The 18,498-nt window shown below is 36.1% G+C and overlaps 1 protein-coding gene across 2 annotated transcripts in view; it reads right to left on the bottom strand.

The window, feature by feature from the left end:
* Nucleotides 1-18,498, bottom strand: part of CFAP54 (cilia and flagella associated protein 54) — a 389,915-nt gene that overhangs the window by 184,357 nt on the left and 187,060 nt on the right. For both annotated transcript variants that reach the window (XM_031936253.1, XM_023206706.3), the window contains 5 exons: nt 17,122-17,188; nt 14,786-14,968; nt 12,287-12,373; nt 5,992-6,114; nt 1,600-1,653 (listed from right to left, as the gene is read on the bottom strand). In XM_031936253.1, coding sequence (XP_031792113.1) covers nt 1,600-1,653; nt 5,992-6,114; nt 12,287-12,373; nt 14,786-14,968; nt 17,122-17,188 — 514 coding nt within the window. The remainder of the gene's footprint in view (nt 1-1,599; nt 1,654-5,991; nt 6,115-12,286; nt 12,374-14,785; nt 14,969-17,121; nt 17,189-18,498) is intronic.

The raw sequence follows: 18,498 nt of genomic DNA, 5'->3' as shown, positions 1-18,498 counted from the left end.
ATATGACTTGCACCTTTGCTGAAGTGGCTATTCACAAAAGCCACTTCAGCAAAGACTAACCTGATTACCGCATTCAAAATTACCATCTCCAACCTAGCCCCATGTGCCCAATTCCCTTTAGGCACAGCTGCATTTATTTTCTCTCATAGCATGGTTCTCCTTCTAATGCACTATATAATTTATATATTTATAACATATTTACTTATATATCATGCTTTATTACTAGTCTTGCTCATTAAAAAACAAGCTCCATGAGAGCTTGGAGTTTGTCTGTATTGTTGATTGATTAGTGTTGATTGACAGCATCAGAACTAATGTTGATTGGCAGCCTACCGCCTTGCACACAATAAGCTCTTGATTTTATTTGTTGAATTAATACGTAAGGCAGATGTTGGGGCTATCTATTCTAGAAAAAAAAGAGAAACTATTTGCCTTATGTAAACAAAAATATTCCATTGTTTGGAAGAGCTTGAAGCATGAAACTTCAGATTGGTTGGGAGAAGGTTTCTCTTCTCTTTTCTCTCCACAGCAAACAGTGATTTAATGAGCCTTGACAATCACACACAAACACTTGAGGATCAAAAGAAGATTAATTAGTAATACTATTTAGCACTCACTTCTTTCCCTTTATGCAAAAAAACATAAAGTATAATCTGAAGAGTCTTAAGCAGACCAACAGTACTGTTTTAACTAATTAGCTAATAGAAACCGAGTTTCCATTATACTGTTAGTCTCTTTTTGCAGAAAAAGAAATCATCAGATAGACATTCTTTTTATACCAAAAACCACTCCCTAAAGAAGTGTTTTAGGATGCCCTGGCATTTAAGATAGGAAAGGAATAAATATTCTTAGATATCCAAAGGTCTTGGAACACTAAAATGAAATATGAATATGTATTTCTATCTTTCTAATCACCAGTTATTTCATTTCAGGCAAATTGTTTATAAATTAAAACAAATTTTTACAAAAATGAAAAACAATGAATCATCTGAAGGATAAGTAAAAGTGAACTTTGTGAAATAAAATGCACAATAATAGAAGAGTAATAAGATTACATGTAATAAAAGTTAGATATATTCCTATTAAAATTATGGAAGACAAAAATAAAGCAATTTTGAGAAAATATCTCTCAAAATTATTTAATTAAAAATAAATACCTTACTTAATGCTGTTTCCTAGCACTTAAAAAAATAAAAACCATGTGTATCTATCTGCATTAACTGTCGCCTGGTTCTATGAACTCCTTCCTCATCCATAGCCCCCTTTAACAATGGTTGTGCCACAACTCTCCTGCTCTAACACTTCCTAGGAGAGACAGACTGCCAATACTCCTAAGATTTTTAAAAATTATTATTTCAAGATATTCAAATATTACTAGGTCATCAAGTGCTGAAGTCCATAATCATTCCATTTGTGACAGGAACAAATGTTTTAGATGGGCAGTAGAATCCTCTTTTTGTGAAAGAAACTGGGCAAAAAAAAAGAATATTACATAGCAGATTTTCAGAATCAAAGACTGTATCAACCAAATAGATTAGAATGACTCAAAAATTATCCACACTTAGGAAAACCATGTTCATAAAATATTATTATCCTTACCTGTATATTTTCTTTACTGGTAAGAGGTTTTCCTGAGTCAAATGATTGAAACATCTGTCAAAATACAAATAGTAACAGCAAGAACAAGATTGAGTATTCTTTTAAATAAAACATTTAATGTGTTCTAAAATTATTTTAATTATCATTTTTATTGAAAAAGTAATTTATGCTCTAGTCAGAAAAGATAAGCATAGTATAAAGAAAGTAAAAATCATACATAAGTCAAATTCCTTTAAGAAATACAATGTTAATATTTGATGTTTTTCCTACTAATGTCTTTTTGATGTATTTTAAATTTTTAAAAATAGATTTGTATTCCATGTTCACTAAACTTTTACATCATAATTTTCTTCACATATCATTAAATTATTTGTAAACTTCAGTCTAATGAGTAGGTGATACTTTATCCTATGAATGCAGCCTAATAATCTCTTTCCTATTGCTGGACATCTCAGGGAGCCACTTCCCCATCATTATCCCATCATTCAGCCCTAGTGTAAATAACACTGATGACTATTTTGTCTATATTTCTGATTACTGCCTTAGGATAGATTCCTGGAAGCAGAATTTCTAGGTCAAAAGATATGAATATACTGAGAAAATTGAAAGAATTTGGCTCAATTTACACTCCCACCCACATTGTATGAAAATGTCAGAATTATTGCACTTTTAACAACAGTATTATCACTTAAAAAAAAATCTTTACCAGTTTGAGACAAAATTGTATTGCTATTCAGAGTAAATATTTTTGGTTGTTTTTTCCTTTTTTGGTATATTATTTGTCATTATATTTGGCTCTAAATATAATGTTGCATTAGGAAACATTTAGTTTATTTGTCACAGGAGACTGATGTATCTAGTAGGATGCATCTCTCTTGGTATAGAAGACCCTTTTTAAAAGACTTCCATTGGTAGAATCCAACAGCGATGTCCCTCTGCCCCTTCCTCAACCCCCTTCGTCACCAGGAAGTCACTAACAGCTTCCATGCACAGGTTGCTCACGTGTAGATGGTGTCCTACTCAAGTACCTGTACCTCTTCGCCTGGCCACAAGAATGTTCAGGAGAGACTAGAAGTGCAGAGAATAAACCTTGCCAAAGAAGAACAACAGAAGTGTTCTACCCAGTCTCTCTGAGAGCCCCAGTTACCCATATTGGTGACCTTCTCATTCACGCTGTCTGGATTGGTTTTCCCCACTTCCCTATCTAGCTTTCCTACTAGCTCACCTTACTTCCTTGAATCACTTCCCAAAGACACTATTGTTCCCAAATCCTAGTCTCAAGATCTGCTTTTGAGGGAACCTCCCAAAACAACACATCACAGATAGCTTTTATTGAAAAAGTATTGGTAAGTGTTTTAAAAATTTTTCCCTTCTTTGAAGATATTTTTTATTACCCATAATACATTGAAAAGTAACTGAATCCAAAGGGAAATCCTTGGTGGTATAAATTAAAGAGAGTTTAATAATGGGACTTTAGATTTGGTGATAAGAGCAGAATACCAATATAATGTTAAAATAGAGAATTTTTTTAAAGGCCTGTGAAAAGTTCAATAGTAATCTGTAGGACTTTTTCAGTTACTTCCTTTACAAGTGAAACTTAATTCATTAATCCCTTCTTTAAATAACTAGCCCGCAGCTTAATACCATTGGCACCTATTTTAATTATAAATCTTGAACACATTTCCTCTTTTAATTACACTTTTTAAATTCCCAACTGAAGCTGGAAAGCTGCAAATTAACTTTGAGAATACAAAATCTGAAATCAGAATCTATCGGGAGATAGACTCACCCATACATTTATCTTATGAAAACTAGTTGATAAAAATGAAGTTTGGAATCTATTTGTAAAAATTAGTTTCTGACCTTTTGATTTATTTCAGTGAAAGCAGTGACCATTGAAAACTCTCTCTTGTTTCTCATCCTACCCAACTGGTTTTTCTCCTTCTCATCCTCCTGGACTCTAAATGTGAGTGACCTTAATGTCTAGTCCTCCGACTTCTGCTTTTCTCTATCTGCCTCATCCCCAGCTGATTTCATCCAGTTCTGTGATTTTAAATCTCTGTTCTAGTGTTCCCAAATGTGTCCCTGCAACCCCAACCTCTCCCCTGAATTCCAGACCCTATATGATCTGCACCTAACTATGCTGCATTTCCACCTTGATGTCTACTGGGAATCTCATACTTAACATGTTCAACCCCTATCTGGAGCAGTATTCCCCATCTCAGTACATGAAAACATCTTCCTACCAGTTGCTCAGGTTGAACACTCTACAGTCATCCTTGCCTCCTTTCTCTTACATCCTGTATCCAAACCATTATCAGCAAATGCAGCTGACTGTACCTTCACAACACACCCAGAACTGGACTGCTGCTCACTCCCTTCACCACAATCATCTCAATCACTATCATGCCCCACCCAGATTATCTGCAACAGCCTCCTAACTGGTCTCCAAATGTATACCCCTGCCCACCCGCAGCCTTTTCCCCAATAGTAAGCAGTGTCCTTTCAAATGTTTAATCCCTATCATGTCGATTCTCTGCTCAAAACTCTGCGCTATTTCTCATCTTATTTAGAGAAAATTCCAGTCCTTATCAAGCCCTATGAGGTCTTACATGATCTGACTCCTAGGTCCCTCCTCCTCCTCCTCTTCCTCCTCTTCCTCCTCTTCCTCCTCTTCCTCTTCCTCCTCCTCTTCCTCCTCCTCTTCCTCCTCCTCCTCATTGCAGCCTCACTTTGCCTACTTGGCTTTCCTCAACCACTTCTTGCAAGCATCCCTTTTAGAACCTTTGCCCTCACAGTTCCTCCTACTTGGAAGGTTGTTCCCTCAAATCTTTCCATGGCTCACTTCCCTCAAAACTTGCTTATTATAGAGATTCTCCAAACCACTTTGAATAAAACAGCACCTCACTGCCCTGGTCACTCTCCATCCCCTCAAATCTGCTTGATTGTCCTCGACAGCTGTGTATATACCTGACATATACTTATGTGCTTAATGTATTTGGTGTTTGTCTTCCTCACTGGACTGTAAGCTCCAGGAAAGCAGGAGCCTCCCTGTTGTCTTCCATCTGCTCTATCTCCATGCCTGGAATGGCACCTGTATTCAGTAAGCACTCAAAAAATATTTTTTAACTAAGTAAAGTGTAATTAACTGAGGAGCAAGCAAGAAAATATTGCTAATTTATTCCAGGTAAGATGATGCTTAATTTATGCCACAGAAAATGAGCAAAACAATCAACCAACTGACACCAATCTCACTCTCTGTCCCCTCTCTGTGTATATCTCTCTATCCATCTATCAATCAATCACACAGATATATGCATATATATGGATGTATATACATACATACCCATGCACATGCATGTGTCCAATTGCCTAATAAACATCCCTCTTGAGATGTTCTGTGGATAGCCTCACACCCTATTACAATAAGTTATAATGCTGTAGCAGTCATATGGAGTAATAAGAAGGTACATTTTAGGAGAATACTCTGAAGTAATTATCATATTATATGTAAATATAATGTCAGCTTATGCTAGTGGTTTTCAAGACTTATAGCTTATTTCCCAGGTTGCTTTAGGTCCTCCAAATTTGAATCCAACCAGCTGGTATTGTGCCTATCAGTCTCACTCCTCACACATACACTCTCCCAGGCAAACCAATTTGCTACCTTCTCCTATTTCCTTTATTGCTGGTCTAGGAGGGTCCAAGCATCTGCCTGAAGCATGATCACCCAGAGATTCCCAGATCACCATGAAGACCAAAAGAGAGGAAAATAATAGCTCCTTCTGATTTAATTTATGCTTTAAACATCAACTCCAGTATTCATTTTCAAGGGTGCTTCAATTATCCAGTTTATAAATATAAATTAAACAAGCCAGGTAAAAACTATCTCCTAAAATCAAAAAAGGTTAGACAATATGGAGGAATGTTCTCTCCTCACAGAAATCAGAAAAAATTTGAACACATTCTTAAAACTTTGGTATAAAGTATGAAAATCAAAGAGATCCAAATAAGACATAAGGAAAGACTATTTTGATTTAAAATATTAACCAGAAATTGTAATGTCAGACCCAAAAAACTAAGCAGTAGTGGCTGATAAATGTGCCTAGTGAGACTGCCCATGGTAACTATAATAAAAAGCAACATGCAGCATCCCTGAGCCAGAATTTGACTGCAAAAACTACTTCAAAACCAGGCTCCCTCCCCCATGACACCTTTCCAACCCAGACCAATGAAACCTCATAAAATCCTGATGTTAGTTGTAACCAGACTTAACAAAGAGGTCTAAAATACCAGAGATTGTAAATACACTTTTGTGGGAGTGTTCCCTACATTTTAGGAACGTATCCCTCACAGGTAAAGAAATTGCTTTGAATCAAATTGTCAGGTTACCTTCGTTTTTCCAGTAGCTTTATAGCCTGCGGGTATTGAACAAGGCATGTTTTTTCCATAGAAAATTTGGGATATCTCATAAAAGGCTTCAGAAAAGAATCTCAAATCTATAAGGACTTCTATCTGTAAAGGAAAGGAAACAATGAGGTATTTAATTAAACAATTTGTTTTACTTAGAAAACAAAGTATAGAGAAAATCATCAACTTTCTGAGATCCAAAGTTTCTGCTTAATGTTGGTAATGCATTATGAATTAATGTTTACTAGACATAGTGGAGAGAGATGCAAGTGTCTGTGTGTGTGCCCATATACATGTGCAATGGACCAAGAAGCTAACAACAGCAGGTGGCTGTTCAAAACAATGGACGTTTATCAGATGCTGCTTACTTCATCAGAGGCAAACACATTGATATTTTTATAATATGATAGCTGTATAAAAGTTTTTTTAATGATTTTTTTTTGTTCCCATTAACTATAACTCAAAAGAAAAACAAAACAAAAACACTCCTAATGTTCTCCAGCCCAACGAGGAAAGTCAAACTGGGAGGCTAACTCCACAATGTATCAACATAGAGCCAACTACTAATTTTCTTTTATTTTTAACTTTTAAGTTCAGGGGTACCTGTGCAGGTTTGTTACATAGGTAAATTGCATGTCATAAGGGTTTGGTATACAGATTATTTCATCACCCAGGTAATAAGTATGAGGTAGGAGAATAGGGTCTGGAGGAAGGGAATCGAAGGCTGTCTCACGCCAACTTCCTCAAACTAAATTTAAAGAAAAACCCTAACTTTCCACGCCTAAGTAACAAAAGGACCAGAGGCTACTCCCTTTGCAAACCCCCACCTTTCCTGCGCGGCAGATAGGAAATTGGCTGTCCGCAACCAATCAGACTGATTGCAGGTGAGTCTTCGTTTCCATAGAAGTATAACTTTGTAACTTCACCCTAGCCTCTGATTGGTTGCCTTTTGCAACCAATCAGATGTTTGCACAGGACAGTAACCTTTGTAACTTACTTCAGTCTCTGGTTGGCTGCTTTCTGCAACCAATCAGACTGATTGTGGGCCACCACTTCATTTACATGGGGTGAGCACGAAGTGGTCAATATGAATAGGGGACGTGTGGACCCAAGAAAATTCTAGGGAATATTTGGACCCAAGAAGATTCTGTATCCAGGCCCTTGAGCCACTGCTCACACCCACTCCCACACCGTGGAGTACTTTCATTTGCAATAAATCTCTGCTTTCATTCTTTTGTTGTTTCCTTCTTTCTTTGCTTTGCTGGGCGTTTTGTCCAGTTCTTTGTTCAAAACGCCAAGAACCTGAACAACCTGCAGTTACAACCCTCTACTGGTAACAAGTGTAGTACCCAATAATTAGTTTTATGATCCTCACCCTCCTCTCACCCCATACCCTCAAGCAGACCCCAGTGTCTATTGTTCCCTTCTTTGTGTCCATGTGTCCTTAATATTTAGTCCCTGCTTATAAGTGAGAACATGTGGTATTTGGTTTTCTGTTGCTGGGTTAGTTTGCTTACGATAATGGCCTCCAGCTCAGCTCCATGCAGGTTGCTGCAAAGGATATGATCTCATTCTTTTTTATGACTGCATATTATCCCATGATGTATATGTATCACATTTTATCTAGTCTATCGATTATAGGCATTTAGGTTTATTTCATGTCTTTGATATTGTGAATAGTGCTACAATGAACAATTTTCTTATCCATAATTAATGGCCACTGTTAATTTTAAATACATATATTTAATAATAATCAATTTATAGCTATATATTTTATACAGCTTAATGTGAATATAATCCAGCAGGATCATCAATCAGAAAATTACAGAAAAAGTAGTTCTTATTTAAATTCGTTCAACATATTTATGGAGCACCTCATATGTACCAAGTCCTCTTGGAGGGTATATTCCCTCTTGGAGGGATGCATGTTTAGCTAAGTTTCTGTGACACATGAAGATATACACAAATACAAAGGGACACAGGGCACTGCAAATGCTATTTTCAAGACTGTGGTCAGGAAGGAATTCTCTGTGAAGGAAACCTTCAAGAGAAGATTTGGGAATGGCATTAAAGGAGACAGACATGAAAATCTGCTGAGGGACCTTAGTGTAGAGACCATATGGCAGGACTCAGGGAGCAAGGGGAGGAGGTCAGGAGGTGAGTGTGAATGCTGGCCAAAAAAGGTCAAGTAGAACCTGAAGACCAGAGTAGGGACTTTGCACATTATTCTTTGTGTGATAAGGAGTTACTGGAGAGTTTTAAACAGGACAGGGCCCTAACCTGACTTACATTGTGAAAACTATCTAGTGACTTTGTAGAGAACAGAGAAGGGTAAATGTGGAAGCAGAGAATAAAGTACGAAATTAGATGAACATGTAAATATATAACATTGGAAAAGAAAATCCCATTTATCCTCAGCATGTCCACCCATCATACTCTCTGTTTCCCATTTGTTATTATCTTAAGAATCTCAAGAGTGTGCGAATTTTAAAGAAATAAAAAGGTGTGCTAGTGGGAAGCTGGATACATAAATAACATGAAAATAAAATATAAAAGATCAGGAAAATATTTTTAATAAGAAAGAGAAAATTGCTTGTCTATCAAGTTGCATACTTTGGTCTTTGAGTAAGGTACCTTGGTGTCTAATCTCCCCAGTGCCATATAATATCAAAGGAGGCTCTGGGGGAGACATATAAACTCTTTCAGGTTTCTAGATGACCATTTTTCTCATTACCCCTAAGAGGAAACACTTCCCTATATCTGTATGTGGTTAGTTTCCTTGAGTCTTGACTATAAGATTGCTGAACATGGACTCTTTCTGGCTTCAGTTTATCATACCAATCTGATCATTTGAAAAAGCAATTGGGTAAATAATGGACATATATTTTCAGAGGTGACCGACACTGCAAACACAAACAAGCCAGAGAGCAAAAAGAACTACCCATAAATCAACCATTCACTCACACAAATATAGAATCACTGGTACCCTTCCTAGGTTTGATGTGTTGAGAGTGACAAATCTTTCAAGATGTTGGCAGTTCTAAAGTGAAGCCAGGCCAGCTGATCATGAAGAGGTCTTAAAGCTTTCCCTGAAAGACACTAGGACACTACAGAAACTTCAGAGTGTGATCGATTGCTCTTTGATTTGTCAGGAATCATCATTGCGTGTTATTTCCCGACTATGACTTTTCTCTCTTCCCACTCCCTGACCCCAGTTTACTTCAGAAAGGTCAGGCAAACTCTGCTCACACAGGCTGTCATTCCTTCCTCTGTATGATCCATCATTTGTCCTCTTTCATTGCTCTGTCAAAACCCTAGTCTGGTTTTTCAATCCTACTATGCCAATAAGATCCCACTGCTCACTCTACTCCTGACACTGGTACCAGACACCAGATAAGATCATGTCATTCTCCTGATCCAAATTCTATAATTAGTTAATTATAGAAATAATAAGATTCTATATAAATTCTGTAATTAATTATCCAACCCAGTTCTCCAGAATTGAGTCCACAGTTCTTCTCTGGTTTTTATGCTACTCTAGGACAAAAACAGCTACCAAGTGCTAACAATATGATTTAAAAAAAAAGTCATCTAACCACTTTGTTCCAGATTATGTCCTTTGGTGCCCCTCTAGATCTCCTCCTGATGAGTTATGATCATTGTAACCCTTTCATGCTTCTTGCCTCTTAAGGACAGACCAGATTGTACATGTTACAAAATTCGGATATTACAATCTCTTAATTTCTCTTATGGCTCCACCTCCAAATTACATCTCTTCAGAGTTGGGAATTCAAGACTAAGTCCCTGGTATTCTCAATGTCATCGACCTCTGGTATACTCATGTTATCTTCTACAACCTGCCTACCCAAAACCTCCACTCTAGTGCCACTGAAACACCCCTGCCCCCTAAACAAGTCAGTATTTTCTCACCTATCTTTCACACTGACGGCCAAGAAATGTTCCCTTTTTCCTCTCTCCTGCTCCATGAATTCTACTCTTTTCAAGCCTAAATCTTACCTACTTAGTGAAACCTAAAGGCTCAATGCCATTTTTTCCTCTTTCAAACTCCTGGAGAGTCTTCATCACACTCATTTGGAAATGATCCAGTGGCAGGTGCCAACATTATTATCTTGGGTATATGTCCTGTCTTTCTTCTTAGTTTTCACTTCCTTATAAGCAAGGATCATTGGTTACATTTCTTCGACTGGAGTTACTAACATTGTGCTTTTAAATAGGAAGTACTCAATAACTGTTGTTTTAGAGTTAAATCAATAAATATCTGCCAAGTATTTTCTAGGTGAGTTCCCACTAAACACTATAGAGAGTGCACGTAGGCACTTGAAAAATGTCTGCAGATTTTAAATTCAATAGTTAATTACTGAATTTCAACTATGTGAATGTATTACTCAAGACACTACAGGGAATTAAAAGATGAATAAGATACAGATCCTAGCCTCAAGAATTTTGCAATATTGAAGAGAACATTATCTTTTGAAAAAAGAGAGAAAAGTTACATTCAGTTTCTTTTAAAAGTGTTGGAATTCAAAAGCAATAGAACTCATAAGAGTTCAGTAACTCAGAGAGGGTGATTCAGAAATTTTCATGATCAGGAACAAATTATTTATTCCCAGGTTAAAATCATTAATAATCAGTACCAGAATTCTTCATTTCTTTACTTAGAAATAGCATGCCACAAACTATTTAGGTCCGAAAATATAGGCCCCAGGGCAGGGTTTAGACACGAAGAGAAATTCAAATGGAAGTCTAATTTTCCCTTATTAGAAAATGGGAGAAATTTGGCAACAAAAGACAGAGAGTATTTCCACAAAAGCAGAAGTATGAATTAAGCCAGTGGTGTATTGGAGCCCACTCACTCCAATTTGCAAGAGCTGATTGTGCACATCTTGTCCCTGATTCCATCATTAGTGATGCCTAGTCGGTAGCTTGAAGTCAGACATAGAGGGAGTATTCACACCATGGATGGAAATTGAAAATGCCACAAATGAAAATTTGAGGTGTTTTTTTGTTTTTTGTTTTTTTTTGAGATGGAGTCTCGCCCTGTAGCCCAGGCTGGAGTGCAGTGGTGTGATCTCAGCTCACTGCAACCTCCGCCTTCTGGTTTCAAGCGATTCTCCTGCCTCACCCTCCAGAGTAGCTGGGATTTCAGGTGCCCGCCACCACATGCAGCTAATTATTTTTTTATCTTTAGTAGAGATGGGGTTTCGCCACGTTGGCCAGGCTGGTCTCGAACTCCTGACCTGGAGATCCATCCGCCTTGGCCTCCCAAAGTGCTGGGATTACAGGCATGAGACATCACGCCCGACTTTGAGGTTTATTTTTTTAGTCAATTGTGACATTTACCAGCCCATAGCTGATTGCTCCATTCAGTCGGTGGCAAAAGCATGAGATGACGGCCAAGAAAGATTTTAAGCTCAAGAAAGCCAAATGTTCTATCTTCAATTGTTTGTTTTGCCTCAACTTAAATTTCTCTGTCTTCCTAATTTTTAGTAAAGTCCACTATAGAAAAAAGCGTGAATACACATTGTGTGTGTGTGTGTGTGTGTGTGTGTGTGTGTCTGTGTGCGCGCGGGTGTGTGTAAAATATAAAATAGGGTTGAACTCCATATTACAGTTGAGGAGGTACAGAACTGGGAGCAAATTTGTTGGATATTGAGATGATCCATGTACAAAACAAATTCAACAAAAGTGGGAGCAGGTAACATGAGTGATTAGGAAAGAGAACAGAGAGAATAAGGTGCTTCCCATCCCATGTGGTGTTCAAGTCAATCAATTGCACATGCATCTCAAAAGCAGAGAACCTTAACTAACTTCTGGATTACAGGATTTTTTGTAATTTAGCATCTATCTGATCTTGTTAATTCAATTACCTATGCATTGAAAAATTCTTGTGTACCATGATATCCATAAAGGTTCTTAGGAATAAATTCACAGAAGCTTCAGAAAACTGGTTCAGTTGGTCTTCACCAGGAAGCCAGTCTCTCAGAAGTGGCAATTTCCAGGTCAATTGGTGTTGGATGAACCTTATTTCCATGTGCAGCTGTTCCTCATTTTACTGTGGTCCAAGCATAAAATAATCTATACCTTTCTAACTGGCTCTTTCTCATACTTTATTATAATAATGGCTAAGTCATTTCTTATATCAGTGTAATGCCATGTTATTATCAACTTGTTAATATAAGTCCTAGAATCAAATTAACACATGACAATATCTTTAAGAGTTCAAGAATATCAAATGTCTTAAAAGCTTGTAACATACCTTGAGGATTCTTGCTTCTAGACTTCTGATTATGTCTTGACAAATTCCAGAAACAAAATATTGATACAATGCAAGGAGAGGAAGAACCTATGAGGAGAAAAACACTCGTTTCAAAATATATTTTATCAAACTATCAAACTAATAACCTAATAATCAAATTTAGCCAAATATTAAATACAGGATATGTTATATATTGATTTACTTTCCATGCTAGGAAACTATACTGTTGAAAATAAGTGAAATAATCTATCTAGCACATGCTTCATAAGTTTATCGGAACTTTAAGGTGCTATCAGAGACTTATAGTTCCCAGTAGATGCCATTTGGTACCCCAAATCTAGGTTGTACATCTCTTTAAGCAGGAAGAGGTAAAAATCCAATCAATTATCTTCCTTGAACACAATTAACTCAACATAAATACATGAATCACTGTGGCCTGTGGAAAAATTCTAGCAAATGAGCTACCAAATAAATGCAAAATTTAAAGCAAAGGACCTCAATCTCTGCCCCCAACTGGATCCTACTTACTCATTTTAATGCCAGTTGCTTTTTGTCTTCAATTAGAATTTTTCTATCAACAAAAAATATTTATAACATGCCTATTATGTGTTAGGCACTGTTGAATGAGAACAAAATCTAACAAATCCCTGCCTTCACATAGCATATATTCTACTGATTAAAACCTAAGCTTACTCTTCACATAATATTTTTATTTTCCTAGAATTCACCCCAAAGTTCAGTTGCTCTTGAAGTCCCATGGATATATGTGAAGGCTTATAGACCATCAGTATTTCAAATGGCCCAACCACAATCCATCCAGAGAAAGATGTGGAGAAGACACTTTTGCCTAACATTGGAACAGCTCCTGACCTCAAATCAAACCTTAAGCTCAGTTCCTGCAGCTGTAGCCTTCCCTGCCAAAGGAAGATGGAGTGGAAGGAAGATTGGGATCCCCATTACTTAGCAAACTATTTCCCATAGCTCCATAGCTCTGGGTCACATAGCAAATTTTATATTCCACAGAAGTCCCCTTAGCCACTGGGCTTCTTCTGGAGAAGTTTATGTAATACAAAATGGAAATTGTTTACTTCTTGCAATTTCAGCTGGGGAACCTCTAATTGTCAGGTAACTGGCAGCTGCTAATAGCAACAGCTTTTTTAAAGGATTAGAACTGGTCTTAAATGATTTCAAACATTAAACATTTTTCTACAACTATGCCTAACAAACATAACACAATACCTTTTTCCACAATTAATGCAGCACAAAACATTAAGAGTTGGCGATTACCTTTGAGATTTAGTTTCTTTTTCTTTAGTGAGAAATAAAAACACACCATTTTATTGCTGCCAATTGCTCAATTATTCAGAAAAACATTCTCAATTTCTTTAGCTTTAGAGAAAAAATAAATCTCATTTCTTTTCCAGCAGAGTGATATGTATTATATATGAATATGACTAGGCAGCTAAAGGTTACCCAGGGGATAGAACTATTTCTTCAACCCAGAAATGAATCCCTTTAACAGTGAGAGGGGCACTATTTTGTTATTTTTTAAAAATAAACAATTTCTCACCAAGTCCGCCAAGTGTTAAATGCACTTATCAGTCTCTTTACTTTAATACATGGTTTTATAAGCCAACAATTCATATCAGGGGAAAATAAATACTTTAAATATAAAGACAGATTTGAATTTAGAAGGATAAATATACCAAGAGAATAGAAAACAATATATGGGAGAAAAAGTAAGTAGGTATGAAAATCACGGAGGAAAGGGAAAGCAGCAGAAAAAAGAAAGAATAGATATAAAGAAGCAAACAAAGGGAAAAAAGAGATGTGAAAAAATAGAGGAAAGAAAATAAAGAAAGTAAAAAGACAAAATAATGGAGGAAAATATAAAATGGCCAACAATTCTAATAGAACATATTAATTTTTTAATGCAACCAGCTTCAAATGTATGACATACACTGCGATTTCTTTCCCCAAAGGAGAGGAGAGCTGTATTTGGATTTTTTTATTTTCTAGGACATTAAGAAATGTCTGTCTTTTATCTCATGCTTAGAATCTGTTTTCCTCTTAGATGCACCATTGACAGAGAAAAGATAAGAGACATAAAGATAAACTTATCTCAATAAAGAAACACTCTCACAGTTTTGGGATTGATATAACCTGAACAATTTAATGCAGTGGCTTACAAGTACACTAGATTTCTGTGTTTGAGATCAGTGATTCATGGTGATCGATTTCACCAACTATCTTAAGAAAAAAATATAAAGTAACACAGTAAAAGGAGAAAAAAACAAATAGTTTGCTTTTGTATCCAAAATGACAAGAATATTAATTAGTACATTTTAGTTTGAAGTGTAATTAAGAATCCTACATATGTAGAGTTTAAAAGTTAAACAGTAACTGACCAAAAGAATATTAGCAAAATTTGAAAAGTATGAGGTAAGTGGAGCAAAATATCCCAGTGATACATATTTTTTGATTTTACAAACTACTTACTATTAGATTTTGCCTAACAAAGTGTAGTTCACGTATAATGTAATACAGACTTGCAATTACAGAGCAAATGTCAGCCCTGTATCTATCTGAGAAGAGTTCGATGCCTGGGAGAAGCTGAGTGATTTCATATTGAGCATAGCAACGTTCAGCTTTGGGATGTGGAAGTGTGGTTCTAAGCAAACCCTGAAAATGAAAAAAAAGTGAAACATAAAGAGCTATAGATTGCATTTTCAATAATGAAACAAAAAAAGACAAATACATGTATTGCTTTATAAAATGCTTAGTATATACCTAGCACACTGTACTTTGTAATAAATGGTACTTATCATTTATATTATCATCATTACAGGTTCCAAATGCTTTTTTATCACTCCAGATGGGCTTTTTAAATTCCATGGTAGTTGGATACCTCTTATTTTCAAAGAAATTATCATTATATTAAATTATCTTTTGTTGAGGGTCAATGTTATGTTAAGCACTGCCGGTAAGTTCTTTATAAACATATCTCATTTAATGTTATTTTAACCTGCTCTTAGAAGGGAGGATTATATCACAAATGATATAATTGAGGCTTAAACAATTTATCTGAAGTCACACAGCTAACAATGGCAGAAAGGAGATTCAAAGTCATGTCTATTTAGCTAAAAAAAAAAAAAAAAAAAAAAAAACTATGTTCTTTCCACTATACCAAGCTATAAGTAGAGGAAATGACTACTTGTTTCAGAAGTCTCAATCACGCAGAGGTAATTCTAAACTTCTAACTGCTTAAATGAAAAGACAATTGTTATAATTTGACCAATAGTTTTTGGTAATTTGTGTAACCAACATTACACTAGATGTTGGGGAGACAAGATGAATATGTGAAACCACATTTTTCATTTAAGGGTGCTTCTTTTGTTATTTTAACAATTAAAATTTCTTAATGACAAACGCATTATGAAATTATTTTAATTTAAATTTATTATTTATCAGAAAGAATTTCAATCCAATGGCTTATTAAGGTCATGAGATATCCTACTCTAAAATACTTTGTAGTTGTTGAAATGTTTACTACCATACATTTGTTTTAAAATCATAAAAAGAATTAATAGGCTTTTAAGATAAATCCCACCAGCTAATTTTTATTTTAGGTATAGTATTACTAAGAAATAATATACACATTATTGTCCACATTAAGCAGAAAGTTAAATATTTGTTAAAACACATACTTTCTAAAACATAAACAGCATTATCTTCAAGAACAAGGAGTATCAGAAAGTAAAGAATGCGATGTAAGAGGTCAGAGTTGGGTCATTTCCTTTACACCTCTGCCTCTTGTACTTCTTCCCTTTGAAGCCCAGACAAGAGGTATAAGGAACATAAGAAAATTGAAAAGTCTGGCCTTACATTCAGAGAAGCCCTTCCTGAAGAACTCACTTATTTAGATTTCATAAGCTATGAGACTTCTCTGATACACAGAACAAGAGTGCCCATCCTTCAAAGTAAATAGAACCTTTAGTAGATTGCAAAGGTCCCTGGTTACATTTTGGAATTTCAAAATGTCTTGTATTTCAGATAAAAACTCCTTTCTTCTTCAGTGAAGTCAAACCAAAATTCTGAGAACTGCAAGAACACCTCTCCTGTAGTCTTCAAGTTATTTTTCACCTTCATCATAAGATAGATTTTATCTCATATAACCAAGCAAAACTGAATTTAGAGATGAGGTAACCTAAGGCAACTACTGAAGTCAAACAGACTGGCTTCATACTGATTACTAGTAACATGATCTTCCTAATGACAGAAGACTCAGTTTCCCCATCTGTAAAATTCCTTCTTCTGTAGTGTAAAGGAGAAAACTGACTCTGTTAAATATTAAAGGTGAGCCAGGCACGGTGCTTCACACCTGTAATCCCAGCACTTGGGGAGGCCAAGGCGGGTGGATCACCTGAGGTCAGGAGTTCGAGACCAGCCTGGTCAACATGGTACACCCTAGCTCTACTAAAAATACAAGAAATTAGCTGGGTGTGGTGGTACGTGCCTGTAGTCCCAGCCACTTGGGAGGCTGAGGCACACGAATCGCTTGAACCTGGGAGGCAGAGGTCGCAGTGAGCTGAGATTGCACCACTGCACTCCAGCTTGGGCGACAGAGTGAGATTCCATCTCAAAAAAAAGAAAAAAAGAAATTAAAGGTGACGGTCTCACAGGGGTTCAGCGAGCAAGAGAAAGATGGGCTTGTGATATTTAATCAAGATTCATGCTATTTTGCTACCTGAGTTTTCTGAATATGATAAACATTTTTTACTGATCCAATGAATGGTCGTGCTACCATGGAAAAACATACATAAATAAAGCGTTACCTGAAAGAGTAATGCAGACAAAATGCAACAGTCAGTTTTCTTTTCAACATTCAATGACTTAATAAATCTAAGTAAGTATAAGAAAAATAAACTGATTAGTAGAAATTTTCCAAAAACATTTTGATATAAATGTCTTTACATACATATTTAGAACACAAAATGTATAAGAAAAAATATACATATAAATATATAAGAAAATAAAAGGAAAATACATTAAAGAAGATAAAAAAATCCCCTGTAATCCTACTGCCTAAACATGATTACTAGTAACATTTTAGTCAATTTCCTTATATATATTTTCTGTATATAACTATACACACAGAGAAACACATACATACACATTAAGAGTAGAATTAGGCAATACATACGACTTTATAAACAAATTTTTCATTCACAGACATAACGGACTATATCATTATTCTAAAGAACTTTAATGCTTTATCATACAGATGTGCCATAACATAAAAATATGAATCTCCACTTTGGCGTTTTCCAATGCTGAGGTAAACATTGTTATGCCTACACTTTTGGGCACTTATCCTATCGGTTCCACTGAATGAAGCCCTGGAAGTGAAAGCTTTTGGTAAAAGAGGGTGCACAGTAAAGGCTTTTGATGAGTGCGGTTAAGTAATTCCACCTGAAGACTGAAGCACTGTATTTTCTCTCTAGCTGTTTATTATGGAGCCATTCACAACATTAAGTATCTCCACCAAACATTAATGTCTCTCTATTTACAACTCTTTCATTTTATGTCCCTTAGAAGAAGAGTTTGAGTTTTCTATATATGAGTCTTAAAATTCACATTTGCAACTACAAACCACATTACCTTCTCCTAAGTCTTTCTTAGATAAAACCAGTCAGGTTCACTACATTAATAACAATGTCTACCTCAGTTCAGCTTCACTGTGTGGATCTTCAAGTGTGGTATTTTACAGCGGGGAGAAGAGTTTCCTCTACTCAGGGAGTCTAGGAAAACAGCTAAAGCCCCTGTAGAATGACATCTCCTATGACAGTCAGACTTCCAGCTGGGAAACCAGGAAATGACTTTCTGTTTGTTGAAAATCACTAGGTAATAACTTCAGAAGCTCAGAGAAGCGGAGGTGCCCTCTGGCAGGAAGGCTGTAGCTGTTCCTTTCCAAGCTGTTCCTTTCCTTGGCTTTTCCATTCCCAATTGCCAAGCTTCACTAAGTCATAAGCTCAGACTTTGTTTCAGGAGACAAAGAGACAGAGAGAGAGAGAGAGAGAGAGAGAGAGAAGGAGAGAGAGAGAGAGTTCTATCCCAGGAGCACAAAAAATATTTGACAGAGGTCTAAATCTTTGACATTTAATACTTTTAAAGCAGTACTTTCTTTTTTTTTTTTTTTGAGATGGAGTCTC

This window comes from Piliocolobus tephrosceles, chromosome 10, assembly GCF_002776525.5.
Source record: "Piliocolobus tephrosceles isolate RC106 chromosome 10, ASM277652v3, whole genome shotgun sequence".
In the NCBI taxonomy this organism is placed as follows: domain Eukaryota; kingdom Metazoa; phylum Chordata; class Mammalia; order Primates; family Cercopithecidae; genus Piliocolobus; species Piliocolobus tephrosceles.
The sequence above is the reverse complement of the archived record's forward strand: the minus strand, read 5'-3'. Positions and strand labels throughout refer to the sequence as shown.